Raw genomic sequence first — 27336 nt, 5'->3', positions numbered from 1 at the left:
GATTTGGGTTACTTTGGGTATTTTTTTAATTAAGACCTGTACCATTTTTTAATCAGTTGTATGGGAACACCCCTTTAACAGCATTGTTAAGGAGGCTCCAGTTAAAATATTGACTCTTTCATTCTAATTATGGGATTATCTACTGTCAAACAAAATAATTTTTCCAATCAGTATCTAGCTTCCCAGATTGATGCCCTGTCAATTGATAATCTTAGAAATCCCTGATAATTTCATTGTGATTATTTAGCAAGGAAAGGAAGGTGTCTTTGATTACATGCTATAATAAAAACAATCATAAATTCCTTTCAGCTTTTCACAGGTTTCACATTAAAAATATTGTGGGCTCAGGTGCATAGGAAAATGTTAAGAGCCTTTTTGGATATGAATCAAGGTATTTAATCCTTTCAGGACTGAACTGCCAGCATTTAGTACTGCTTACAGTGAAATCCTCAACCCTGGTAATGTCCATAACAGAGAGTACAATATTTTCAGGATGACAAATAACTATTTGGCCTAACACCAACATTTTAATTAGGCTTAAAAGGGAGCTGATATGCCTGGGCCAGATTCTCTTGTTTTTCACATTTTACTTTAAATGTAATCCTCTTTTCAATAGCAAAAATCCAGAAGGGCAGGATTTTTGAAGTGAAGAAATGCCATTTGAACAGTTCTTATGTGACCTTAAAGAGTCACAATTCACCTTGGTTTTGAAGAAAGACTTGATTTTTCCTCCTTATTTTTCCATGTTTGTTTCTATCTTTAATGTCTTTGCAGTTGTTGTAATACTGTTTATTGCCTCTTCAGACAGCTCTCTGAAATTCCTTCCTGAGATCCCTGTCTTTCTCAAGTTTGCATTTGGCTTGGACTTCTCTTCTTGGCAAACTCCACTGTTCTGACATCCAGTTTGTTTTCTTCTATTTCTTGATCTCTTTCACATTCATGCTGAACAACCCTGATTCTTTATGAATGAGATTCAGGACTTCAAAGCAACTCCTAGTGTTCGTCTTGACAATGACGTACACATGCTAAAGATCATACTGTGGAAACCTGTTGGCTTTGTTCTTCCACTTTAGCTTGATTTGAAACTTGCATGTGAGCAGTTCCACAGTCACCACCAGGACACATTTTCGCTGTAATAATAGACTTCAGTTTTCTTATACCAATAATTAGTCAATTTGATTTTAGCATACTCCCGCTGATGGATAGAAGTGTTGTTTTGATTGTTTGAAAACAATGCGGGGGAGAGCGTTGCCAAAAACCATTAATTTGTTCAGGCCATATAATACAATCCCATTTTCCTCCTTCTCTTTCCAACTTTTTCCACCATCGAATTAAAAGCAGCACAACTTGTTTGCTTGTTCCATCAATTTCAGGTTGAACTTTACCATAAAGTTCATTGTTGTTAGCCGCCCCGAGTCTATGGAGAGGGGCGGCATACAAATCCAATAAATAGATAGATAGATAGATAGATAGATAGATAGATAGATAGATAGATAGATAAAAAATAAATAAATAAATCTCGTTCATCTCTCTCTCTCTCTCTCTCTGCATCAACATAAACTGGATAGCTGTCATGTTCAGGAATTGTTCATGAAGTCTAATTGATAATGATTCAGTCACTGATCATGTTGTATTCAAGCACAGCTTGTCCTTGACTTAGTGACCATTCAAAGTTACAATGGCATTGGAAAAGGTGTGTTATGGCAAGTTTTATGACCTTTGTAGTATCCTCCTGGTCATGTGATTCAAAATTGAGGCGCTTGGCAACAGGCTAGTATTAATGACAGTTGCATCTTCCTGGGATCATGTGATCACCATTGGTAATCTTCCCAGGCTGGCTTCCAACAAGCAAAATCAATGGGGGAAGCCAAGTTCGCTTAATAGTTGCATGGCAACTGCAGCGATTGACTTAAAATCTGTGGCAAAAAAGGTCACAAAATGGGGAAGAATGCATTTAACAACTGTCTTGCTTAGCAACAGAAATGCTGGGCTCACTTGTGGTCATAAGTCGGGGACTACCTGTACTGCCTTTACTATATCCTTCCTGACTCTGAAAGCAACTGCTCAAAAAAATAAAGGGGAACACTCAAATAACACATCCTAGATCTGAAAGAATAAAATATTATCATTGAATACTTTGTTCTGTACAACGTTGAATGCACGACAGCATGTGAAATTGATTGTCAATCAGTGTTGCTTCCTTAGTGGACAGTTTGATTTCACAGAAGTTTGATTTACTTGGAGTTATATTGTGTTGTTTAAGTGTTCCCTTTATTTTTTTGAGTAGTGTATTTTCTTTTTGTGTCCTGAACAGAAAACAGTGTAATTTTCTGAATGAATGTATTCTTTCTTTCTCAAATACTAATGTAGAAATTCTATGTCTTATCCAAATGCATCAACTACTTGGCTGCATAGTTCTATAAGATTACATCTTCTTAAAAATTTATTTCCTGGACAGTGGTATTGAGAGCAAATAATCTTATCCGCTTCAATCCAATCAAAAAAGAGCAAGAATTATACAAGAGGCTAGTGCAAGTTTAGAACTGACTGGGCTTCTTTCTTAAATAAGGGGCTATGGGGCCACATTTCCAATAATCTGTATCACATTTTTTCCAAATACTGGTAGAACCAGTCAGTATATGTGGAAGATTAGCACAAGAAAGAAAGGCCTCTTTTATGGATTATAATATTTGATTTTATAGGAGGATCCATTACTGAGAAGGGAGACTTTCCCTTCTGCCACTGCTTTTGGGTATAACATACTTTGAAGTTGAAATGCAGCTTTTTGTGAAAAGATCATTATGTTTGAGCTCACAAAACACTGCAAGGCTGGTTCTAGGTGGCCTGGATTGCTTTAAAATAAGCTAGAGGAAGTGACTGTATCCTCTCATCTTCTTTCACCATTTTTCTTTATTTAAATCCCCTAGAACAATTGAATGTCTACTTGATACTTTAAAAAAGAATCTATTTCCTCTTCAAATGATCCACCTGAAGTTAGATCAGCATTCTAGTCATTAGCAAGTTAGAAGGCCAGAGTAATCAGTGGCAGATTAACAATGGATAAACAATAAGCAACAGTTCTAACTGAACATTGCCAACAAATTTAAAGCATGACACAGTAGTACATAGGTTAAAAAAGTTCAATGTGTATATCAATATCAGTGAATATTTAGGCAGTAAATACTATCTGCTTTTTAAGATCATTATGGTGAGGAAGCATCCACAAACTCAACTAGAGATAAGGTAGATGGATTCAATTACTGTTGCAGTGGATACAGTCATTGATACAGCTGAATAATTGCCATGGTGAAGGCTTATATTTGTGGTCACTAAAAGTCATGGAACATAATGACTTGAGAAAGGAAACTGTCACATTGTGTTATCTGAAGATGATGGGGTTATTTATGAAATGGGATGGACATATAGTCTTCAAGTTGAGCCTCAAGTCCCATTTATTGCTTCCAGAAGTTGTAAATGTTCCAACACTGGAAGTTTTAAATTAGAGATTGGATAACCATTTGTCTGAAATGGTATAGGGCAATGATGGCAAATCTTTTTTTCCTTGTGTGCTGAAAGAGTGTGGGCATATTCTATTGTGCATGCCCACATCATAATTCAATGTCTAGGAAGGGTGAAAACAGCTTCCCCCCCCTCTGAGCCCTCTGGAGGTCGGAAATGGCCTGTTTCTCAACTTCTGGTGGGCTCCGTAGGCTGGTGTTTCACTGTCCCCAGACTCCAAAAGCTTCCTTGGAGGCAGGGGTCTTCCCCATCCCCTGGAGGCTTTCTGGAAGCCAAAAATGCCCTCCCAGAGTCTCTGTGTGAGCCAAAAACCAGTTGGCGAGCACACACATGCACATTGGAGCTGAGCAATGGCAACGGCTTGTGTGCCAACAGATAGGGTTCTGCGTGCCATCTGCAGCACCCGTGCCATAGGTTCGCCATCACCTGGTATAGAGTTTTCTGGGTAAGCAGGGGGTTGGACTAGAAGATCTCCAAAGTCCCTTCCAACTATGTTCTGTTCTGTTGGCTTGATGTATAACATTTACTTATAAGATTATTAAATTTAATATCTTAGTGCTTATCTCAGTGGGACTTAAAACTGAGTAAACAGGCCCAGAATACCTCTGGAACCGTCTTCTGATGCACGAATCCCAGCGGCCGATAAGGTCCCACAGAGTTGGCCTTCTCCGGGTCCCGTCAACTAAACAATGTCATCTGGCGGGCCCCAGGGGAAGAGCCTTCTCTGTGGCGGCCCCGGCCTTCTGGAATCATCTCCCCCCAGAAATCAGAACTGCCCCCACCCTCCTTGTCTTTCGCAAATTACTTAAGACCCACCTATATTGCCAGGCATGAGTAAATTGAGACATCTCCCCCAGACTTTTATAGTTTTATGTATGGTATGCGTGTGCTGCATGGTTTTTAAATGATGGGGTTTTTAGATGTTTTTTAATATTAGATTTGTTTACATTGTCACACTGTTTTATTATTGTTTGAGCCGCCACAAGTTTTTGGAGAGGGGCGGCATACAAATCTAATAAATAATAATAATAATAATAATAATAATAATAATAATAATAATAATTATTATTATTATTATTATTATTATTATTATTATTATTATTATTATTATTATATTACAATAAAGACTGAAGACATTTATCTGCCCTTGACTAGAGCTGAATGCAGAGGAAGAAGGCAGAGTCAAGCCCTGTCCCCAGAATTGGTATATACTTGGATGGTAATAGAGATCTTTGTGCACTTCATTCAGATGTCCGAAAGGAATATAACCCCTCGAAAAGCTCTTTGCAAGCTTATCCAGGAATCCAGATAAGATGGTGATTAAACACACAGTAGTTTCTGTTATTAGGAAAGTACTAAACAGAATTGCCAGAGGCAGACACTTCAGTATTTACTGCAGCTCTTTCTATAAGCTTACATGGATATGGTGTAAGCTCAATCAATCTTAGTTCTAGAATTTACATTACCAGATCTTGAGTTACCCAACAGCTAGAAAGTACCCAACCACACTAGAACAGCCACCAAATAACACTGAGATAAGTTCAAGAGTGACAGAGTTTTCTGAATTTCTGTTGTCGAAAGAATATTTTGTTGATTGAGAGGAGCAAATTCTCTAAGGTCTCTTTGACATACAGTTTTCATTCCATTTTGGAAGAAATTACTCCGGGAGCTTCTTCTCTCTGATTGTGGTGTTTTAGTCAGCTGTGGCCCTGGACTATTTTGAATGTTGACTATGGCTTTAAATGTTACGGTAAATTGCACAGTTCAGTGACACAAATCTGAAATGAGTCCAAATGCATGCCTTCTCACAGCTATTCCTTCTTTTTGAAACAACGTATAAAATATTGCTTAGGTTCCTTTTAAAAGTTTCCTTTAAGGCTTACTTACACTTTGATCTTTTTTTCACCAACTTGCTCTCCCAAGTTTAAGTTTAACCAGCTTCTAGTCATTTAATTCAATTCCACTCCAATCTGGATTCCATATGAGGTTGAGACATTTTACTGGCAAGGTTCCAACCTGGGTTAATATATACAGTGCTTGCTGTTATTGTCCTGATACCAGAGGCCAATGGAAAGTTATTTTTGTGCTGGAGCGGAATATCAGATAAGAACTTTTATGTACTAAAGGAAAGGAATCTTGTGGTGAGCTACTTTCTTGTACCTTTCTCCCTCTCTCCTCCTTGCATTTTAAGACTTTCCCTCTCTGCTCTTATCAATAATAATATTTAGTATAGATGGAATTCCTAGCTTATGAAATGAAGGTTGTTTGAGTCAGGAAGCAGTAAGATATGCCTCCAAGCTCTGGAGGGTTCATAGTAGCCTAAGGAAAATGTTACCTGAAGTAGTCTCAAAACTTTTAGAGCCACTAATTCATGTGATTGCTCCACAATACCACATGTGCACAGAACATATTTATTGCTACATCACTGATAGATGGTATGATGTCATAATAAAGGATTATTAATGGGGCTGGGGAAAGATTAGAAAACTAAGATTATTATATTATCTTTGAACTTCATAAATGAATTGGTTGCAAATCAACATTGCACTGGTTGCAATATTTATTTATTTATTTATTCATTCATTCATTCGTTTGTTTGTTTGTTTGTTTGTTTGATTGATTGATTGATTTTTATGCCGCCCTTCTCCTTAGACTCAGGGCAGCTTACAACATGTTAGCAATAGCACTTTTTAACAGAGCCAGCATATTGCCCCCACAATCCAGAAGGATAGAAGGCTGAGTCAACCTTGAGCCGGTGATGAGATTTCAATCGCTGACCTACAGATCTACAGTCAGCTTCAGTGGCCTGCAGTATAGCACTCTACCTGCTGCGCCACCCCAGCTCTCTGGTATGAGCTATTTTACATTGGGAAGGCTCCTTTGCAACTTTTGTTTGTTTGTTATGGACACAGTTTTAATCCCGATGACAGAGGGTTAAAGCCCCAGGCACTACCAATGCCAAATATGATTATTGTTGGGTTGTTGTTTTTGGTTTTAGCCACAGAAATATTTGAACAAGATGAAAAACATTATATGTGCTTTGATATTTTTTTTTCCAGAGCAGAGTAGATAGTGGACTATATATAAAACCTAAGCAGTGGGCCGCCGGATAGTCAGATGATGATTTCTACCATGTCTTTTGGAGGAATCTGCGCAAAGCAGTCTACTAGAATAACATTGCTACAATCCTTGTGGGAAAAGCAAAACATTTGAAGGATCACATATTCAGGCTCGCTTCATAAAAGCCTATTTCTTTTCACTGTTCAGATGTCAAGGGTATGCCAATTAAAAATAATTGGTGAGCCAAGGAGATTGTGGTAATCTCTCCAAACTGTGTCAAACTATGATTAGAAGAAAGACTGAAGTTATAAGAAACAGGCAATAAGTTCTTCAGGTCTGTAGAATGTCTGTGATTCACTAACTCTGCACTGGAGCCTTTTAATGTGTAACACCCCCCCATCCCCACTGTATTTTTACAGTATCAAATAGGAAGCAGAAGCAGGAAGCTTATTGAGTCATAGTGGGCAAACGTGAACAGTTGTGTTTGGGTCACAGATGGATCCAGGCTTGGAGTATCTTTTGATGCCATAAAAATAAACACATAAATTGTGGTGGATGACAAAGGAGGATAAGATCAGACCATTTAAATAGCTGGGGCTTATTTACCTGATTTTGGTGAAAGCTTTTGCTTTCAAAAGTGTACCCCATTGAAACTGTGGGTCTAATCCTTTTGCAGAAACAGTTTGATGGAAATTACTGAAACCAAATTAGATATCACACTATTAAGAGTTTACATTCATTTTTGGTCCTCTAAGAAGCTGTATGTGCAGGGTTTATCCCGCTTGGTTTGAACAGGGATATGCACTTCTTTGTGGTTGGGGGTTACAGTTGAAAGGATAGCTTTTAGGAGGTCAGGGATTTTAATGGATGTGGCAGTGATGTTTACTAGTGATGGGCGAACCTTACCCGCACAATTCGGGTCCGTACCGAATTTTGCGGTGTTTGGTATGCCGAGCACGAACCCGAAATTTTTTGAAACTTCGGGCAAAGTTCGGTGTCGCGTTCGGCATTCGGAGCTTTGACGTCACTGGCAGGTTGCTAAGGACGCCAAGGTGATCATTTCCTGGATTCCATGGAATCCAGGAAGTGATCACCTTGGCATTCTTAGCAACCTGCCGGTATACGTGACGTCAAAGCTCTGCCCCCGGAATCTCTTGGTGGGATTCCCGGTTCGGTTCGGGTTTGACCGAATTTTGCGTAAAGTTCATCCGAACTTGCCGAACCCGAACATCGCTAACATTTACCTGTAATCCTTGACTTATAACAGTCCATTTAGTGACCGTTCAAAGTTACACAGCAGTGAATAAAGTGACATGAATAAAGTGACTTATGAACATTTTTCACAGTTACAACCTTTGTAGCATCCCCATGGGATGGGATGGTCATGGGATAAAAATTCAAAAGCTTGGCATCTAGTTCATATTTATGATGGTTGCAATGTCCCACGGTCATGTGATCACTTTTTGCAACCTTCTGACAAGCAAAGCCAAGGGGGAAGCCAGATTCACTTAACAACACGGTTACTAATTCAACAACTGCAGCGATTCACTTAACAAAATGGGCAGTAAAAGTAGTAAAATGGGACAAAACTCACTTAATAAATTTCTCACTTCACAGCTTAAATTTTGGCCTCAATTATGGTCGTAGGTTGAGGACTTCCTGTATTTGGTAAAATTGTATGATAGACAGGAGTAGGATTTCTGTTTTCCCCACTTATTGTTTTGGGAGGGAATGATTCTGAGAATTTTTTCCCCATGTTAATCACATTAAACATATTTTGGAATTTAATCTCTAGGGCAGGTGTCAAACTCAAGGTCCGCAGGCTGGATTCAGACCACAGGTGTTTAAATCTGATCCACAGGACCACTTAGGAAACAGCAAAGGACTGGCCTGAAGTGTGGCCCTCCCATGCTCCATTTTCCCTGGCAGAAAGTTGCAGTAGCCCGCAAGCCTGTTTTCACTGGCAGAGAACTCCAGCCACCATAGCTGCCCATGACATAGTGACTTCAAGTGGCCACGCTCACCCCAGCCCATCACAACATTGATGCAGCCCTCAATAAAATAGAGTTTCACACCCTTTCTCTAGATACTTACAAGATACTAAGCAGTGAGCCATCGTACTTGTCAAATATATGCCTGGCATGGTAATACATCTTAGTTTTCCAAATTCTCCAGGAATTTGCTTCCAGTAGAAGCTCATAGATACACTTAATTTTAAGGAGTTGCTTAGTGCTAGAAGCTATTTCTGTGTATAAAATACACCTGCTGTATAATACAGAAATGAAAACTATATACACTTATTCATAAACTCTAGGAATTAAGCCCGTTTTAGGTAAGTGGAAATATGGCCATTCTCTTCCTCAACTGGCAATTGAGAGCCTCCTCTCTGGTGTTTACATAAAACTGTTTCATCTAGTTTGAGAAGGGTTGGATTCCACTGCCAGCTTAACTTTTATGCTACCAACTGTTTCATGACTGTGGTTGAAGGGGCTTTAGAGGAGCACATCAGAATGGAGGGAAGAGGGTTCAGGTTACACACCCCAAACTAGAGCAACACTTTTAAGAGACATGCATAAGTAGCACACACTATGAATCATGCTTGGGTTTCCTATATTCTCCAGTGTTTCCCCTGCATGTGGTGGTTTCTGGGTTTCTAATATCAAGGCAAATATGAGTTAGCTTGGATTTCCGAAGAAGCTAGATTATTTTTCTATAAAGTTGGAAGTGGGGGAAGCTGGCTCACATAAGGCTTGGTTGTTATTTTTTCTTGTTAGACAACAAGCTACTACCCCATGGGAACTCTAAAATACAGTTTAACCCATAAACGCTTTTAATAAAACATTGTAAGCCCATTGTAAAGGATACTTCTGTCTTTGAAACAGTTTTATATCTTGAGCATTCAGAAAGTGGATTTTTCTCTTAATATTTTCTTTTTCTTGCAATAAACTGTAATTCCTATAAAAAAATCAAAGGGAATTTCAGGTTAATAAATTATTCATGTTGCTACTACTCTTTTTTTTAAAAAGGATTCCAACTCTGAGAACATTTATGTTTTGTTAATATATTTTATAGGAGGAAAGCCATGCTAGGCTAACCAGAAGGAATCTGATAGCTCCTTTATTTCATTTTATTAAAAGCATAAGATTTTGAAAGCTTGTGTATTTGTTACTATCAGAGGCCTTCCAATAGTATATTTTTTCCCCTTTCAGCTGTAGATCCAAATTACTAGCATCCTATAGTGAAAACATTTCCCCGGAAATGTGCAGAGCTTGGATTTTCAGTTACTTGTGATGGTCATTGTCATTCCTTTAACTTTTTATTTTATTCTTACCTTTTCATGCAGAACTTCTATTTGACCCAGTTTTGAACTGATTAATTTGCTAAAATATGAATATGTTGGTGAAGAGCCTTTCCTGATTTTGATTTATGAGTCACATCCAAAAGGGGGAATACAATTCACTTCTCCAGAACAATTAGTATTTTTATATGCTACTAAATTCTTCAGGAGTTCCCTTCTCTGTAGGGAGAACCTCTTCCTAATTTGAATGTTCTGGAACTTTGGAAGAAGTTTGAAGTATTTGAAATAATGTATTATTTTTCTGGTATTGGGTTGGGGTTTTTTTGGGAAAAAAATCTAAAATAGCATCATAACTCCAGAAGTTAAAGCTACATCTAATCAGTGAAGCAGATGTGTAGGGGATTCAGTATAAACAAAAGAGTGCTCACACACACATACAGTTTACACCTAAACTACAGAATCTTCCCTTGCAAATTGTCTGATGCTTGAATCTGAATTCAGTAATTAAGCTGAACCTCTGTTTACACACATAGTAAGAAAACCAAAACACTACACAAATAGGAATTCTTCCTCCATCAAAAAAGAGGAGTAGGCAACTTGTTTGATCTTCAGCAATTATCTATTTATTTATTTAATCTAATTTATATACCACCCAACTGGTGAAGGACTCTGGGTGGCTTACAACAAGAACAATTAAAAAACAGTTTAAACATTCATATCCTTTGTGGCCGGATGTAAAAGGTGTCTCATTTGCTCAATGACCTCAGGCCTGCCGGCAGAGCCAGGTCTTTAAGGCTTTCCGGAAGGCCAGTAGGGTGGAGGCAGTACAGATCCCAGGAGGTAGCTGGTTGCAGAGAGCTGGCGCCACCACAGAGAAGGCCCTCCACCATCTCCTTGCTTTTTTCTAAAGTAAATATTTCAGAGGGTATAAGGAGAGGGTTAGTATTAGTAACCTTTTGCTGCTATTGTCACTTTGCCTAGCTTACTGGTATCTCATATATTATACTAATCTGAGCAATTCAATGGTGCTTATTTACAGGGAAGCAACAGGGAAGCAACAGCTGCAAAAGCTATAACATCTAATTAGTGGGCAGCTTCTATTTCCTTGTTTATCATGTTTAATTGGCTTGAAAAGCAGGTATTTCATGGAACCTGTTTAGGAAATACTTGAATTACCAACAATGTATTAATACAATACTCGCATTGTTTTCTATTGATGATAAATAGTAATAACCAAAAGAAAAGGATTTAGGGGTAGTGATTTCTGACAGTCTCAAAATGGGTGAACAGTGCAGTCAGGCGGTAGGGAAAGCAAGTAGGATGCTTGGCTGCATAGCTAGAGGTATAACAAGCAGGAAGAGGGAGATTGTGATCCCACTATATAGAATGCTGGTGAGACCACATTTGGAATACTGTGTTCAGTTCTGTAGACCTCACCTACAAAAAGATATTGACAAAATTGAACGGGTCCAAAGACGGGCTACAAGAATGGTGGAAGGTCTTAAGCATAAAACGTATCAGGAAAGACTTAATGAACTCAATCTGTATAGTCTGGAGGACAGAAGGAAAAGGGGGGACATGATCGAAACATTTAAATATATTAAAGGGTTAAATAAGGTCCAGGAGGGAAGTGTTTTTAATAGGAAAGTGAACACAAGAACAAGGGGACACAATCTGAAGTTAGTTGGGGGAAAGATCAAAAGCAACATGAGAAAATATTATTTTACTGAAAGAGTAGTAGATCCTTGGAACAAACTTCCAGCAGATGTGGTAGATAAATCCACAGTAACTGAATTTAAACATGCCTGGGATAAACATATATCCATCCTAAGATAAAATACAGAAAATAGTATAAGGGCAGACTAGATGGACCATGAGGTCTTTTTCTGCCGTCAGACTTCTATGTTTCTATGTTTCTAACTCTGCACTCCCTTTTTACACTTTAAATGCAGTTCTGCCTCTTCTTTTTAAAGACAAATATAAAGGGATTAGTATGATACTTATTAGAATAGCAGCAACAGCAGCATTTCTTTCTCCTCCTGCTGTTGTGGTGGTTTGGCCCTTGAAGACCTCTTAGTTGAAAACAATTCCCAGCTGTTCCTAGTTCCCTATTTAAAGTTTTCAGTCCAGTCAGATTTCATCATAATTGTTGTCAGCCTTGTGGAAAATTTGACTTTCAGAACCCATATATAATTATGGAAGAACTACTAGTACTGGAACAGATTTCCTTCTACAATGAATATAATCAAGGCCTGACCACTACTGTCAAAATAGCTACCAATAGTTCAGCAAGTAGTTTATTTTTGTCTAAATTATGGATTAAAATGTTGCTGTAAAACCCAATAGATTAGGCTGTCCCATACAGTAATAGAAATATAAAATAATGTGATTTTAATGAAACTTGTAAACTACAATCTGCTCTATATTCTTCTTCGGAATCATTCTCAAGATGAATGTTAGAAAGACAGAATTGCATCTCATTTTATAATTTCAAATTTGAAATTAGATATAATTTATATTACGTTCTCACATAAGCCTATCGAGAACACTCCCGCATGAATTGAATGCTTTAATTTTGTGCCTCTGATACAGCTCTCCACAGTAAAACCAAAATAAGAATGTTCTAGGAGTAAAAACAATACAGTTCTAAAGAGGTTTGGAGACTCCACCATGCAGCCTCATTGATAATATTAAGTGGCTAAGGGTGGAGAGAAGAAGATGGGTGTTGTCAAGTTTAGTTGGCACACTGGTTAGAATGCAGTACTACAGGCTACTTCTGCTGACTGCCGCCTTCCAGCAGTTTGATTCTCACCAGATCAACGTTGACTCAATCTTCCAATCTTCCGAGGTTGTTAAAATGAGGACCCAGATTGTTGGGAGAAATATGCTGACCCTGTAAACTGCTTAGAGAGGGCTATACAACACTGGTATATGTCTATATGGCTATACAACACAAAATGGTATATGTTTACATGGTGCTGCTATTTTCTGTGCAAACTGGTCATGATGCAAGGCAAATTAAAATTGGTAGGTTATATAAAATGAACCCTTGCTATGGTTTGACAGGCACTTCTTTTACAAATAATATCTTTATGGTATTCCAAAATATTTCTAACAAAAATAAAACAAAAATTGCTTTGTTGCTAAACACCTATGTGTATAGGGCATCTATAATAACATTCTGCTTTTTTTCTTGCTTGTTTTACAAGACTATAAAGTGCTTCCAAGTAGTAATAGCAATAGCACTTAGACTTATATGCCTCTTCACAGTGCTTTTACAGCCTTCTCTAAGCGGTTTACAGAATCAGCATATTTCCCCCAACATTTTCCTTTTAGCTACCTTGGAAGGATGGAAGGCTGAGTCAACCTTGAGCTGGTGAGAATCAAACTGCCAAACTGATGGCAGCCATCAGTCAGCACAAGTAGCCTGCAAATGCTGTGTTCTAACCACTGCGCACCCCAACACAGTAATGAGGAGTGAATTGTTATTGGCAGCTATAACATTGTTAGAAGTAACTGAGCAATCATAATTCTGATTAAAAACAAAGAAACAAAAACAACTCTCAGAAGACAAAGTATTTTAATGCCCAGTAGAAATTTAGTTGTGATTATTTCATATTCAGATTCCCTTGGAAATTGCAGAGAAGAATTTGAAAGAAAATTGGTCTAGTAACCATTGCAGGGGAGATTATTTGCATAACTTTCTTTGAGTATAAATGGATAAGGCAGGAACTCAGGCACCTGGACCTTTACTCCACCTTATAATGTGGCAATATAAAAAAATCACCTTTCTGCATTCCTTTCTTACCACTCCATAAAGGTCTTTGGATGCACTAGGCAGTAAATGTGAAGAACTGGCAAGGCATATCTTCACTTAGTTCGGGTCATGATACTCCCATCAGAGGAACTCCTACCTGACTTAACAGTGAGTCACTACAATGACAGCAATATGCCATAACCTCCTTAACATCCAGTCATTGAAAGTGCACTGAAACTACTCTTCTTTTCTTGTACTTTCGGGTATTATTGTTGAACATCTATGAGGTTGTTTGTTTTGGCTTAGAGTCCTCAGCACCGAAGTTGTCTTTCCTCTTGTAAATGTCTTGATAGAAGCATATGACTGTATAAACCTTGGCAGCTGCTTAATAACCAACTAGATAAAGGCCTTTGGACTTTAGTTTCTTTGGGAATACTGTATCTCTAGTGGTATTTCTTCTAATTTCTCATGCAATAGCACCTGCATGCTCAAGCTTTCATAAAAGGTAAAGAATTTTAGCTCTACTGTTACTTTTTAAATTCAGCATTGGTACTGAACAAGGCCACCTATTCCCAAAGTACACTTAGCCAGCAGCATGCCTGTTAAAATGACCACACTAACTATTATTGCTGTGTTCTATTTGAAAGTCTCAACATAAAAAAACACATCTAAATATAGATATAATTATTCATGTTTTAAATAATTACTACATAAATCTGAATGCAACCACAAAGATTTAAATTCATTAAAGCGAGAATCTTCCAGTTTTCTTTTCCCTAAATGCCATCTTGTCATGTTTGATGGTGACACTGAGCATAGATGCTTAGTTAAATTGATGATTTCTCATTTTTATGATTGATGTAAATGCCTGCTGGGATAACAAAGGAAGTTGTAGTTCTCCACCCATTCCATTTTTGGGTCTGCAGTGGGTAGATTTAATTAGCCTGCTCCTAGAGAGGGCAGAGTTCTGAGTGAAAAGGAATTCCATAGCTGAATGGGGCATTATGGAAACATCTGCACCACCTTCTCTGTAGAAGTAGCTGGCTGAGTATAAAAAGCAGCTACATTCTTTCCTTGATTAGATTAATGTGGGGTGTCTCTGCTATTTCCAGGCTACACAATTCTTAAAGTTGTAACAGATCTGGTCTTTGAGTTTACACTTCATCTTCCTGTCTTCCAATGTGTGTGTCAGCTATTTCTCCTCTAAAATACTTTATAATTGGTTTTATATGAAAAAAAACAAGTTAGCTATCCAAGGTTTCATCTTGTGAATGTTTATGCATATTTATATCTTAATTTTCACATAATCCTATAATACATTTGTCTTCCATAACTGCAGTATTATCACTACAATAACTAACATGTTCTACACACAGGTTTTCAACTAGTTTTTTTCATGGGAATCATTACCCAAGTACTGTATAGCAAAATCTGTATAGGGGAAAATCCTGTCTACACTACAAAAGATGCACCAAATCCAATCCCATGTTTGGTATAGAAATACAAATTAAGAATTCATGATTGATGGCTGCTCCTCCACTCTTGAGTCCAAGATAATATCTGATTACATTCAGCTTTCATTTTAATTGCAAACAAGAGTTCTAACTTCACATAGCCATTTTCCATTATGTTTCTTGTTACTTCCATCTCCTTAACTAGGTGAACTCTGGTAATTTTGTGGCTATGAATAGTTCCCCCTCCCCCCCCTCCTCTTGAGAATAACACCAGTCTAATATATAGCCCTAGCATTTCCTGGTGGACTTCGGTCCAAACATTAACCAGGTCTGATCCTGTTTGGCTTCCAAGCAAGATTAGGTTTAGCTAACCGCTCTGACAATTTCATTGTCTGTACCATAACTATTGGCTACTGAATCAAAGATAACAATCCTCCCGTGCCTTCTGTGACCCTCTGAAAGAGAAAATTTGTCATCAAGACAGTCAGATACCCAGAACACTTGGCAAAATTTGTCTCCCAAATGATGTCATGGTAATTTAAACCCCTATCACTGCTACTCATGCCTCTGAAAGAATTGCACTTTGCTTCTGGAAAGCATCATCCATATGTCTAGTTGGATAAGCCATAGTAGAGCCTAATAGTATTGCCCACATTCATCCCTCTATTTATTTAAACTCAGATATCTTCTGCAGTATCACCATGTTTATTCATTTGAATTCCTTAGCACAGTGTTTCCCAACCAGTGTGCCGCGAGACATGGTCAGGTGTGCCGCGAAGAAAGCAGCTCAGCTTCTGGTCTCGAAACTTTTTGCGAAGAGCAAAAAGTTGTGAGAACGGAAGCTGAGCTTCCTTCTTAGCGCCTTCCAAGTTTTCCGGCAACTGCAGTGCCCCGCCCGGCTGGAGCTTCCTTGGCGGCTGCAGCAGGTGAGCTTTGGTGCCTGGTGGGAGGGTAGCGGCAGCGGAAGGGCGGCGCGCAGCGGGAGGGTGATGGCGGTGGCAGCGGCAGCCGCAGCGGGTAGTAGCCATGGGGCAGCGGCAGAGTGGTCAGCTGTGAGGCGGAGCTCCAGAACAGAGGGACAGACGGCGGCGGCTGGACATGCTAGAATTGCAAGTGCCTCTGTTCCGAAGCTCCGCCTCACAGCCTGACGACCTTGCCGCTGCCCCACGGCTACTACCCGCTGTGGCTGCTGAGAGAAAGAGAGAGGGAGAGAGGGGGGAGAGAAAGAGATAGCAAGAGAGGGAGAAAGAGAGAGGGAAAGAGGGGGGAGAGAAAGAGATAGCAAGAGAGTGAGAGAGAGAGGGAGGGGGGGAGAGAAAGAGAGAGAAAGAGATAGCAAGAGAGGGAGACAGAGAAAGAGAGAGGGAGAGAGGGGGGAAGAGAAAGAGAGAGAAAGATAGCAAGAGAGGGAGAGAGAGGGAGAGGGGGAGAGTGAAAGAGAGAGAAAGAGATAGCAAGAGAGGGAGACAGAGAAAGAGAGAGGGAGAGAGGGGGGAAGAGGGAGAGAGAAAGAGAGAGGAAGAGGGGGAGAGAGAAAGAGAGAGAAAGAGATAGCAAGAGAGGGAGACAGAGAAAGAGAGAGGGAGAGAGGGGGGAAGAGAAAGAGAGAAAGAGATAGCAAGAGAGGGAGAGAGAGAAAGAGAGAGGAAGAGGGGGAGAGAGAAAGAGAAAGCAAGAGATAGCAAGAGAGGGAGAGAAGGGGAGAGAAAGAGATAGCAAAAGAGAGAAAGAGGGAGAGAGGAAAGAGAAAGAGATAGCAGGAGAGGGAGAGAGAAAGAGAGAGGGAGAAAGAGGGGGAAGGAGGGTGAGGGAAAGACATAGAGGGAGGGAAGGAGGGAGAGAGAAGGAGGGCAAAAAAGAGAGGAAGGAAGGGAGAAACAAAGAGATGGAGAGAGAGGGGGAAAGAAAGAGGAAGGAAGGGAGAGAGAGAAAGAGGGAGAGAGAGAGAAATAGAGCGAAAGGGAGGAAGAGAGAGATTTTTTTGTCCAAACTTTTTTTTAGCGCCCCCCCCCCCCCCCCTCGGCTCAATGTTTCCCAGGATTTTCTATATGTGAATATTGTGCCGCGGCTCAAAAAAGGTTGGGAAACACTGCCTTAGCAGATATGATCCTTTTAATACATAGTGCAACTTTTCTTCCTTAACCTTACTGCTGTTTAGAAATGGTCAGTTACTTTGAACCTGAAATTTTCCAAGCTTGAAAATGTCTCATATCAGATTGGAAGCTTACAACAGCTATTAAGTTAGGTTTTTCCCCCCAAGGTCAAAAAGTTTTTGAGCTCGAAACAGGACTATTTACATGTTGTCCTCAGCTTACCACCACAATTGGGATAGAAAATTCATTGATAAATTGTTTGGTCATTTAGTGAAATGTTAGGGGACTAACTTTTAATCTTCCTGCTGGCTTCCCCATTGACTTTGCTTGTCGGAAGCCAGCTGGAAAGATCCCAGATGGCAATCATGTGATCCTGGGATACCACAATTGTGCCCACATCATTATCACATGATAACGGGGATGCTGCAATGATCATAAATGTGGGAACTGGTCACTTACTTCCAGTGCTTTGTGAGGCATAAATGTGAGGACTGGTGACTTTTTCCCCAGTGCTGTGTAATTTGAAATAGTTGCTAAACAAATGGTCCTAATTCAGAGACTACCTATAGAACCTGGAACAGTTGACAGAATGTGATTCAGGTTCCAAATATTCTGAATATAAAACATTCTGAACATCCTTGAAATGTCTTCTTTTGAATAAAATATATATTTGTTTGCTATATTTCAATTACTTCATCAGTTCTTTACCATGTCTATTAAATCACATTTGTTTTTCTGAAATAAAAAATTCAAACTCATCTTTATTTCTAACATTTGAGGATTAGTGTTAGGTAACCAATCTGATAGATTTACGTGCCAGTTCTCAACTCTTGATTTCCATTAAACATTTTAATAGGCCCCACCAGACCAACTGTCTTCGACATGATACAAGTCCTTACATGATCCTTTATTTCAGGTTTTGGCTTTGAATTCCCACCAGAGACAGTTAAAACCTCTCTGATGAAGGACATGTTTACCAATCTTTATGCAACTCAATTCATGCAGTCTGGTAACACAAACTATGTGATAAAATATTCCCATAATAGTGGCTGCTGAGTGCCATAAAATATAAGGTGGATAAATTTATGAACTAAGCAAATGTCTTTATGATAAAACCAAGATAGTCTTCCCGATGTATGTATTTCTGTGGTTTCTAGTCTGATTAAAAACAACAACAACTCTACAGCTGTTATTTCATTACATTCCTGTAAACTCTTTGACCATTTCCAATATTTCTGTAATTCAATGTTTTTCCACCTTAGCAACTTTTATGTGAGTAGACTTCAACTCCCAGAATTCCACAGCCCTCCCAAATTCTGGGAGTTGAAGTCCACAAATATTCAGGCCTCTGCAGGTGAGGAACTCTGTAGTTATTAATAGTAATGAATTCCTTTGGAAATGATTGATAGAATCAAGTTCACTGTTGGAGATAAACCATCCTGAATGGTTTGAAGCTTGAGGGAGGCTGGAAAACCCAAGAAAGCTCCCTTTGAATGTCTTATAGCCTTATCTTTCCCATGTGAAAAGTACCAGTTTGGAGAGATTCCTATATTTTAGGCAAAAAACAATAAAGAAACTAATTTGAACTCTACACATGTGGGTCTGGTTATTTATGTCCAATGGTTCCATTCCATTATGTCTGATGGTTCCATTGTTTGGGATGCATGACTGTTTTTTATAATAAGGGTTTTAAACTGTTTATTTAACCATTAGATTTGTACTATGTATTGTTGTTGTAAGCCGCTCCAAGTCTCCGGAGAGGGGTGGCATACAAATCTAATAAATAATAATAATAATAATAATAATAATAATAATAATAATAATAATAATAATGAATTACAAATGGGATTGCCAGAAGGAAAAAATATTAAACTCTCACAAAATATACTGTATTTCTACCCCACCCCAAATCTCCTAAAAGAAAATAGAGGAAGTGGCCACAAGATCATTTAATAGAGTAAGCTAAATTGAGAGCCAAAGTTTGTTTGTTATTTGTTTGCTTGGGTGGTTGGTTGGATTTCTAGGCCGCCCTTCTCTGCAGACTCAGGGCGGCTTGAGTTGATTTCTCAAAGAAGAAAAATGAGAAGAAATTAGTAGCAACTCAGAGTTTATTTACTTATTTTTATCCCATCATATGAATGCTTTTAAATTATATTGGAGTTTTTAAAGTCTTTTAAAAGTTTTTTTAACCATATTAATTGAATTCTAGATGTATTGCTATGCTTTTTGATATGTTGTGAGCCACCCCGAGTCCTCGGAGAGGGGCGGCATACAAATCCAATAAATAAATAATAAATAAATATGGCATATGCTCAATAAATAAACAAAAATAAAACAAATCGATAAAATAAATAATTAAATATCCCACCTTTTATTTTTTTATACATATATAAATAAATCAAGGTAGCAAACATACGTCATATTCCTTCTCTCTCCTATTTCTTCCACAATAACAAGCAAGCCAGCCAGCTTCCATGCCTAAAACAGTACTAGAACTCACAATCTCTTGTGAGTTTCTAGGCCAGCAGTCTTTAAGCTGTACAACAAGGGAAGAGTTAAGAGGATTCAGAGGCTTGAAATGCATAAAATGTATGCTGACTGGTCTTTTTTAAGCCAGAAAGTAAGCATGAATGGGTTCTTTAGTTTCAGTCACTAATTACTATGCTGAGGGAAGAGGCAGCTTTCACAGAGAAACTATGGCTCAAGCAAGAGAGGTTAACCCCCCTGTCCCAATATGATGTGGTACTGAACTGTATCAGGTCTACAGCCTTTACTTTGTAGTTTAAAACAAAGTCCAAGGGAAAAACATGAAGCTACACATGGTATCTTTAATGTATAGTGTGACCTTCAGACCTCTGCCTAGCTTCACAAACCAGGGATGCAGGTGTAGACTGCCTCTGGCTTTGTCCCACAGCCTTGTGGTGCAACTGCTGATGAATAAAGGCTACTGTGTAAGGGCACAAAACATCTGCTGTCTCTTTCCTAGATGATTCTCTTATTTTTTTAAAAAAACTTCCTCTCCGTAGACTCCTCGAGGCTCAACTACATCTTATGTTTAAGGCATGGCTACCAGCTGCATCTTTATTTATGTTCTTATTTTAAATGGACTAACCATTTTGTTGGGATAATCAGGAATAATTTTTCCAGTGGCACGTTCTGATACTTGGAGGAATCAAAGTTCTTGAATTCTGAATGCATATAATCTGCAGGGATTTTTGCTTGCCGAATCTTGAGGAATTACATTTGAAGTATATCCTGACAAAGTTAACACCTGCCAATTTAAGGGAACTATTCTGTCAGGGGATACCATTCAATGTAGAATACAAGTAGACATTAAAGGGTATTAATGTAAGAGAAAATGTCATATTCTGGATATGACATTAAATATAATGTCCGGAACATGGACATTTTCAAATATAAAATATTGCTCTGAAGAAGTAGACTACACATTTGCTAACTGAATTGAATGGTGCATTAAGGTTGACCTTTAAGATGTTCCTGGGTAGAACGTTTACCTTCTTGAGATGCTAAAATGCCCTTCTTTGTTTCATTATTCTCAGCTCCCTGCCGACCTTGCAGTGACACGGAAGTTCTCTTGGCTGTCTGCTCCAGTGACTTTGGTAAGTTTCCTTGATTTTTGGATGACTGCTGAGGTTCACCATTGCTCTGTAAAATCCCATTCTTCCCTTGTGATAATCTGCTAGATTTGGCCTACAGAAACTTCACCAAAGAATGAACAAACTGAAAGCCCCAGATTGTAACCAACAAGGGAGCCCTTTTCTGCTCGTTTTGGAGTAAACAAAGTGTATCCAAGAAGCACAAAGGGGACAAGAGAGGAAAAGCCTTTATGGGGTTTTAGCTCTGAAGAGCTTCAATTAAATCATTGTGTTTGGCTAGTTCTTTTCTACCATGCACAAAGAAAGAGAAGGGCTGTGGTAATAGTGGTAGAAGTTCAAAGGTTTTTAGGAGCGAGTAATAGGAATTATCCTCTTGATGTTTCTAAATAGACCCTTGATAAAAACTAAATCCCTGTTTCTGTTGAAGTTGTTGCTTTTTAAAGATGAAGCTTATACTTAATTCTGCAGGGAATAACTGCAACAGGGTCTTTTATTTTACTGGGCTCCTAAGAAAGAAGGACTTTCTCAAAAGGTACAGAAGGAAATAAAATATCGGTGAATGAAACTTTTTTTTACAGAATAGAAAATACTCTCTTTTACACTGGTCCAAAAATCTGACTAATTTTTTTAAATTAAGGGTTACTTTTTAAAAAATATCATTTGGTGAGGGGTTTTATAAAACCTGAAAGCAAAACAGACTCAATAACCTTCTCTGAGTCATTAAAAAAAATTGATTGATGCATAGATATCCAATAGAAATCATCTGTAGACTCTCTGGATAGAAGGTGCTATAATACAGTTAGATTTTATCGTGATTAAAGTCTATTATTAGACTTATTAGAAGAGATCCAGCAGAATTATGTTTTATTTTTCTCCAACTACATTTTGCCTGAAAAGATTGCCTGCCTGAAATGCTTAGATCTCAAATAGACATAAACACATTGATCTGTGCCAGCAAAAGGTATCCCCTTTTCGGTCTTGTCTTCTCCCCCCGCCCCGAAAGAGACAAGTGGTTTTCCTTAGTATGAGTAGTGGGGTAACTGTTTTCCTCTTTATGGTAGTGAAATAGCATTAAAGCAATTTTCCCACGCTTGGAATCCAAAGTAAATGTTGTAATGAAACAGCTGGGCATGTCTGGTCTTGGACATGTGCTACAGATATAAATACAGTCTATTAGTATTGTGGATATAATAGGGGCATATTCTGAACAGGGAGGAGGATGCAACACTCAGACATTGTGGTGGGATTGCTCTTGCTCCGTCTTGATGGAAAATGTTGCCTAGACAGGTGGTGGCTTTCTGTGTGTATTTCTTCAGGGCAGAATGCCAAAGAATTCAATGTAAATGTTACCGGCCATTAATAGAATGCGATTTAAATTTCTAGGGTGAGTTTGGTGTAGTCATGTTTTTATTTTAATAGTGAGGCTTATCCTGTTTAACTAATAGGCAAACTGGTCTCCTCCAGATGTTTTGACCCCTCCAGGTGTTTTGTTTTTTTGTTTTTTTTAGGTTCTTTGACACATGGTTATTTGCAACTGTATTCTGAAACTCCCACAAGTTAAACATTGCTCCTTTCTCCATGCTAGCTTTATAGATGAACTCTTAACTTTATGCAAATGAAGAACATATTCTTTTCCCTATTTTGTTAACTTTTGCAAGGGATAGATTGATTGTTGTTTTTAGACACATCTAAAATCAAGAACTGCCGTGGTTCTAAATCCCAAGATTATTGCAGTAGGCTTTAGTAGATTAAACATGGATCATAGCCTTTCTCAATTGTGAGCCTTTCAAATTGTTGGAATAAAACTTCCCAGTTGTCAGAATTGTAGTCCAACATACCTGGTTTGCAAAACATTGGAGAAGGGTAGCTTATGATATATTTCTTTTCTGATGATTTAATAATTGACAATTCCTTAAAAAGACAATTTTCCCAATATTTTTCCAATTTTTGCACTGGGGAGATAATTTGACTTACATTGGAGGATTGATGCATACCGTACATCAATATTAAGTCTTATTGGATAGCCATATCGGATATTTCCCAAACTGCTAAAAGTAAAAGTTTCCCTGTCCAGTTGTTTCTGACTCTAGGGAATGATGTTCCTCTCTGTTCTTAGCCAAGGTAGCCACTGCTGTCTGAAGTTGCTTCTGTTGTCATGTGGTCAGCATGACTATATACGCCGAGGCACATGGAACACTGTTACCTTCTCAAAATGATACCTATCTAAAAGGATACTCACATTTGTATGGTTTTGAACTTCTAAATGAGCAGGAGCTGGGGCAAGTAACAGGAGCTCACCCTGTCACACACCACTCTGGTGTTGAACCTGGCCTGCCAGTCTTCCAGCTGAAAAGCTCAGTGTCTTTAACTCCTGAGCCATTTCCCAAACTGATGTTTCTCACATTTGTCTTCAATCTGGTTGATTTGGAGAAGCAGTAACCAAGGAATCTAGAGTTAAATATTGTACGTTGAGGGAAGGCTGCTATAGGAATATTACATTTCAAAAATTGTGATCTGGACATCAGGTTACAAATCAGTACTAATTATTTTCTTTTTAACTTTCTCTGAAATATCTAACAATATTTACATATGAAGCTACTTAAACTGTGGTTTGGTGCAATACTGTAAAATAGATCTTCCCCAAGCTGGGGATTATGAGAGTTAGGACCTAATATGTTCAGAATGTAATGTTTTTGGCAACATTGTTTAGTTTTGAAAAATGGATTTTAACAGCCCATTCTTAATCCAACTGTGTAGCATGTTTGTTTTTAATTTTAAAAAGTTGCAGTTTGGGAAGTCATTAATAACAATGAGGTGAAGCTGGAAAGATACTCATCTACAACTATAAAATTGCTTTTCCTGGATGTGTTTTAGGTACCTGAAACAGGGAACAAAACCATTTCAATAATATTACTTTATATGTATAAACTCAGATACGTTTCAATGCAGCAATGTACAATTAATTCACAAATGGTGTAAGGATTCAATTTTAGGAACACAACAGAATTTGCCTCATTGGGCGGGAAGGATCTTAACAACTGGTCCTGCCATTCGTTCTTTCCCAGGATGCCATTGAGTAAATATTTTCTTTACCAAAATCCCATATATATTAAAGACAAAGATAAATGCTCAGGATAGGGTAGCTCTGTATCTAATTGGCCTTTTTTTTTTCTTGTGTTCCTTTCTAGTTGTCAGAGGTACCATCCAAAGTGTAATCAATGAAGAGGATCAGCAAGATTCCATTATCAGTGTGAACATCAATAGAATCTACAGGCAGAAAACAAGGATCTTCAACTCTGCTGAGGAAAGTGGTCGGTGGCAAGGACAGATCAAGACTCTGCTTCAGTGTGGGGTAAAACCAGGACAGGGAGACTTCCTCTTCACAGGCAGCATGCACTTTGGGGAGGTCAGGTTAGGCTGTGCCCCACGTTTCAAAGACTTCCAAAGGATGTACAAAGAAGCCAAGGACAAAGGACTAAATCCATGCGAAATTGGCCCAGACTGAAACGATGTTCTTCAGCTGTAGGTTACTCTTAGAGCTCAGCCAGAACTAATTCTTAGTTGCTGCAGATCTGCTGATTTAAATGGAACTAATAACAGAGAGGAACCATCTGATGTCAGGAACAAAATATTCTCCTTTAAAGAGGTCTGTAAGAGGAGACTGGATGAGCATTGAGTATGGAGGATCATTAAAGTCTAGAGACTCCTTATTGTTGCTTGGAGGCTGGACTTCTTACAAATCCCGAGGTACCTTCTAACCCTGTGACCTTATGACTATAAGAACCACACAAGCTGGTCCTTGCAGCCAATGGCTTGCTTATGGAATTGACTGAAGTACAAAGCTAGAACGCAATCCTGTATTTTGTCCATTTGAACTAAATTATTTTTATATGTTCCCCGGGGTGGGGAGAAATGAAACGCATCACAATCCATGCCTTAAAAATATCAATCAACCAATGAACCTTTGAATTTTGTATGCTGTAATGTGTAAAATGTATTAAGCAGATGTAGCATTTTGCATGGTACACACAGACGACAATGTGGTAGAAGCTGGTGAACCCATTTTAACATTGATGCTTTGTTGAAAAAGAAAAAGAAAGGAAAGGAAAAAAAAGGCTTGTACATTTTTTTTAAAAAATGGTTTCTCATGACAGGAATTTATGGAATTAAACACTTGCTTTTCTTTTTTAAAGAGAGAGAATGTACAATTACCACCTGCAGTTTATGTTCAGAGTGGATGAGTTTTTTCCATTCCAGAGAAATAAAATGTTCCTGGATTTGAGCCAATGTTGTTGTGATTCCCATGCTGCTTCTGCCTTCTGCACTTTTAAATTTAACTGATTGCTATCTGCACCAAGGTGGCAAAAAAGCTATTTTAAGTACAGATTTTGTTTATGTAAAATACTTGCACCACCTTCCAGAGACTGGAAACTTCACTTCTATCTGAAGGCATTTGAAAAGCTGATAGCATCTTGAATGGTAACACTCTAGTCAGCTTTGCTCAAATATGGGCAATATGGGCAATTAAAGAATGTTCCTCGGTCATCGCTTTTCATTTGAAGAATTTACATTATTGTTTATAATTGAAATTTAGTGTTTCATAAAAAAAGTACAAATACAAATTTAAATACATTTATATTTGTATTGAATAGATTTGAAATACAAATTTAATATAATGGAGATGTCTTAGTACAATCCACTCATGCCTGATGTATAGTTATCACTACTTTTTCATTGGGAAAATTTATTTTCAATTCTATTATCTAAATTATTATTCTTCCATGCTAGTCTTTCACATTTTAGGTTTTGGTGTTTCTTGTAAGGACTAAAAAAAATTGCAGCGATCATATAAAACAGTAGTAAAGAAATTGACTGTTTAGCATTTCACAAGAACTTTAAAGGCATGGGATAGCCTCTGCACATTATAAAGCCAATAATTGATGTAAATTGGTGTTGCTCTAATAGAAGAACAACTCAAAAGGCTTTTCTGCATACTTTTTTCATTTTTACTTATACAGTAATATATATTGGGTCCAAATATTCAGCTGCTTCCATTTGACCCTTTTATAAATGTATATACTCCACTTTTGATTAAATGGATCTCCAGATTTACTTTGTGCGCATTCAAATTTAGCGTTGACTCCTGACAACTGCCTAGACAAGTCCCTGAAGTTTCTTTGGCAAGATGTCAGAAGTTGTTTGCCTTTGTCTCCTTCCAAGAGCTGAGAGAGTGTGACAGGCCCAAGGTCACCCAGCTGCTTTGTGCCTAAGGTGAACTAGAACTCATTCTTCCATTGTCCAGCCTGTTGCTTTAATCATTACACCAAACTATATCTTCCCAAATTCACTTGCAACAGATATAAAATATGCCTATTACAATAGTTGCAAATTGAAAATGGCAATAAAATCAACAATAAACGCTCAATAATAGCACACTGAATTGTTGTTGTTATTCTTCTATGCCCTGCCTAGGCAAATAAAAACTTTTATGAAAGCAATCACAAGGTTGCATCCCTCTCCCTCCTGGGCCCTTATTTAAGTCAATTTCCTGAAACAAGTCTTCAGGCCTTTCAGGTTTCTTCTGGAGGAAAAGTTCTTCTGATTATATCCCATATTCTAAAAGTTAATTTATGCCTTCCTAGCATGTCCATGAAGCATCTATATTTGTCTTATAAATATTGGCTGGAGCCTGGCTTTTCTCTTGAAGTTTTGAGCCACGCCGATCACTCCCTTTCCAGCTCTATTCTAAGTTCTTTGTCCTCCTTGCATCTTAGGCTTTGCCATATGGCAAGTTCTCTTTTGTGTGGGAAGTTTTCAAAATTGCTGACATGCATTGCTACATGCTTATTATGTCAATACTGGCAGGTGCACTCATAAAAATTAAAGACTCTATAAGGGAGGAGTCGACAAAAGTAATTTAATACACAGCCCATTTTTTTAACAACAAAGTCTTTAAGTGTAATATCATGGTCATGATCTTGATGATGGGCCACACCGGATGGCCAGTGATGCTACTCTCTGCCTTTATGTTATGTTGTCAAACTTAACCTGTGGCTAAGGCTGTTTCTATGAAAGGCTGTCAGATCAGTTGAAAAGAAAGGATGGTGAGTTGTAAATTGAAGTGGAGAGCCAACTTTCTTGCTATGAAAGGAAACTTTAAGTATATCTCATGAATTGCTATTTTCCTTCACACTAAAGCTAATATAGAAGATTATATGGCTTTTAGGATTTGGCAACATTTTAAGACCCAAAGGTTCCCCCCCCCCTAAAAATATTTTAAAGATTCCTTTGAAAGTTGAAGCTGATTGATTTCAAAAACAGCAATGTGCATTTTAATGGCACAATTGCAATGAATTAATTTAAAGTAATAATGTTAGTATGTCTGAGCTTTCTAAGTCTGAAAATCTATAGTATTGATAATGGGAAATGTTGGGAAAATAAAAGCTACACATTTTCAGTTATAGCCTATAGCAGCTTGACTTGTTGGCTGACCTGAGAGGCTCCTAAGGGCAATGGAAGAAAATGCCTCTTTGAAAGA

The 27336-nt window shown here is 38.2% G+C and overlaps 1 protein-coding gene across 1 annotated transcript in view; it reads left to right on the top strand.

Annotated features, from left to right (window-relative positions):
* Positions 1-26231, top strand: part of METRNL (meteorin like, glial cell differentiation regulator) — a 42601-nt gene extending 16370 nt beyond the window's left edge. The window contains exons 3-4 of the mRNA XM_070739746.1: positions 20742-20801; positions 23987-26231. Coding sequence (XP_070595847.1) covers positions 20742-20801; positions 23987-24303 — 377 coding nt within the window. The 3' untranslated portion in view covers positions 24304-26231. The remainder of the gene's footprint in view (positions 1-20741; positions 20802-23986) is intronic.
* The last annotated feature ends 1105 nt before the right edge of the window (positions 26232-27336 follow it).

Source organism: Erythrolamprus reginae, chromosome 2 (assembly GCF_031021105.1).
Source record: "Erythrolamprus reginae isolate rEryReg1 chromosome 2, rEryReg1.hap1, whole genome shotgun sequence".
Taxonomy (NCBI): Eukaryota; Metazoa; Chordata; class Lepidosauria; order Squamata; family Dipsadidae; genus Erythrolamprus; species Erythrolamprus reginae.
This window is presented reverse-complemented; position numbering and strand designations above follow the sequence as displayed.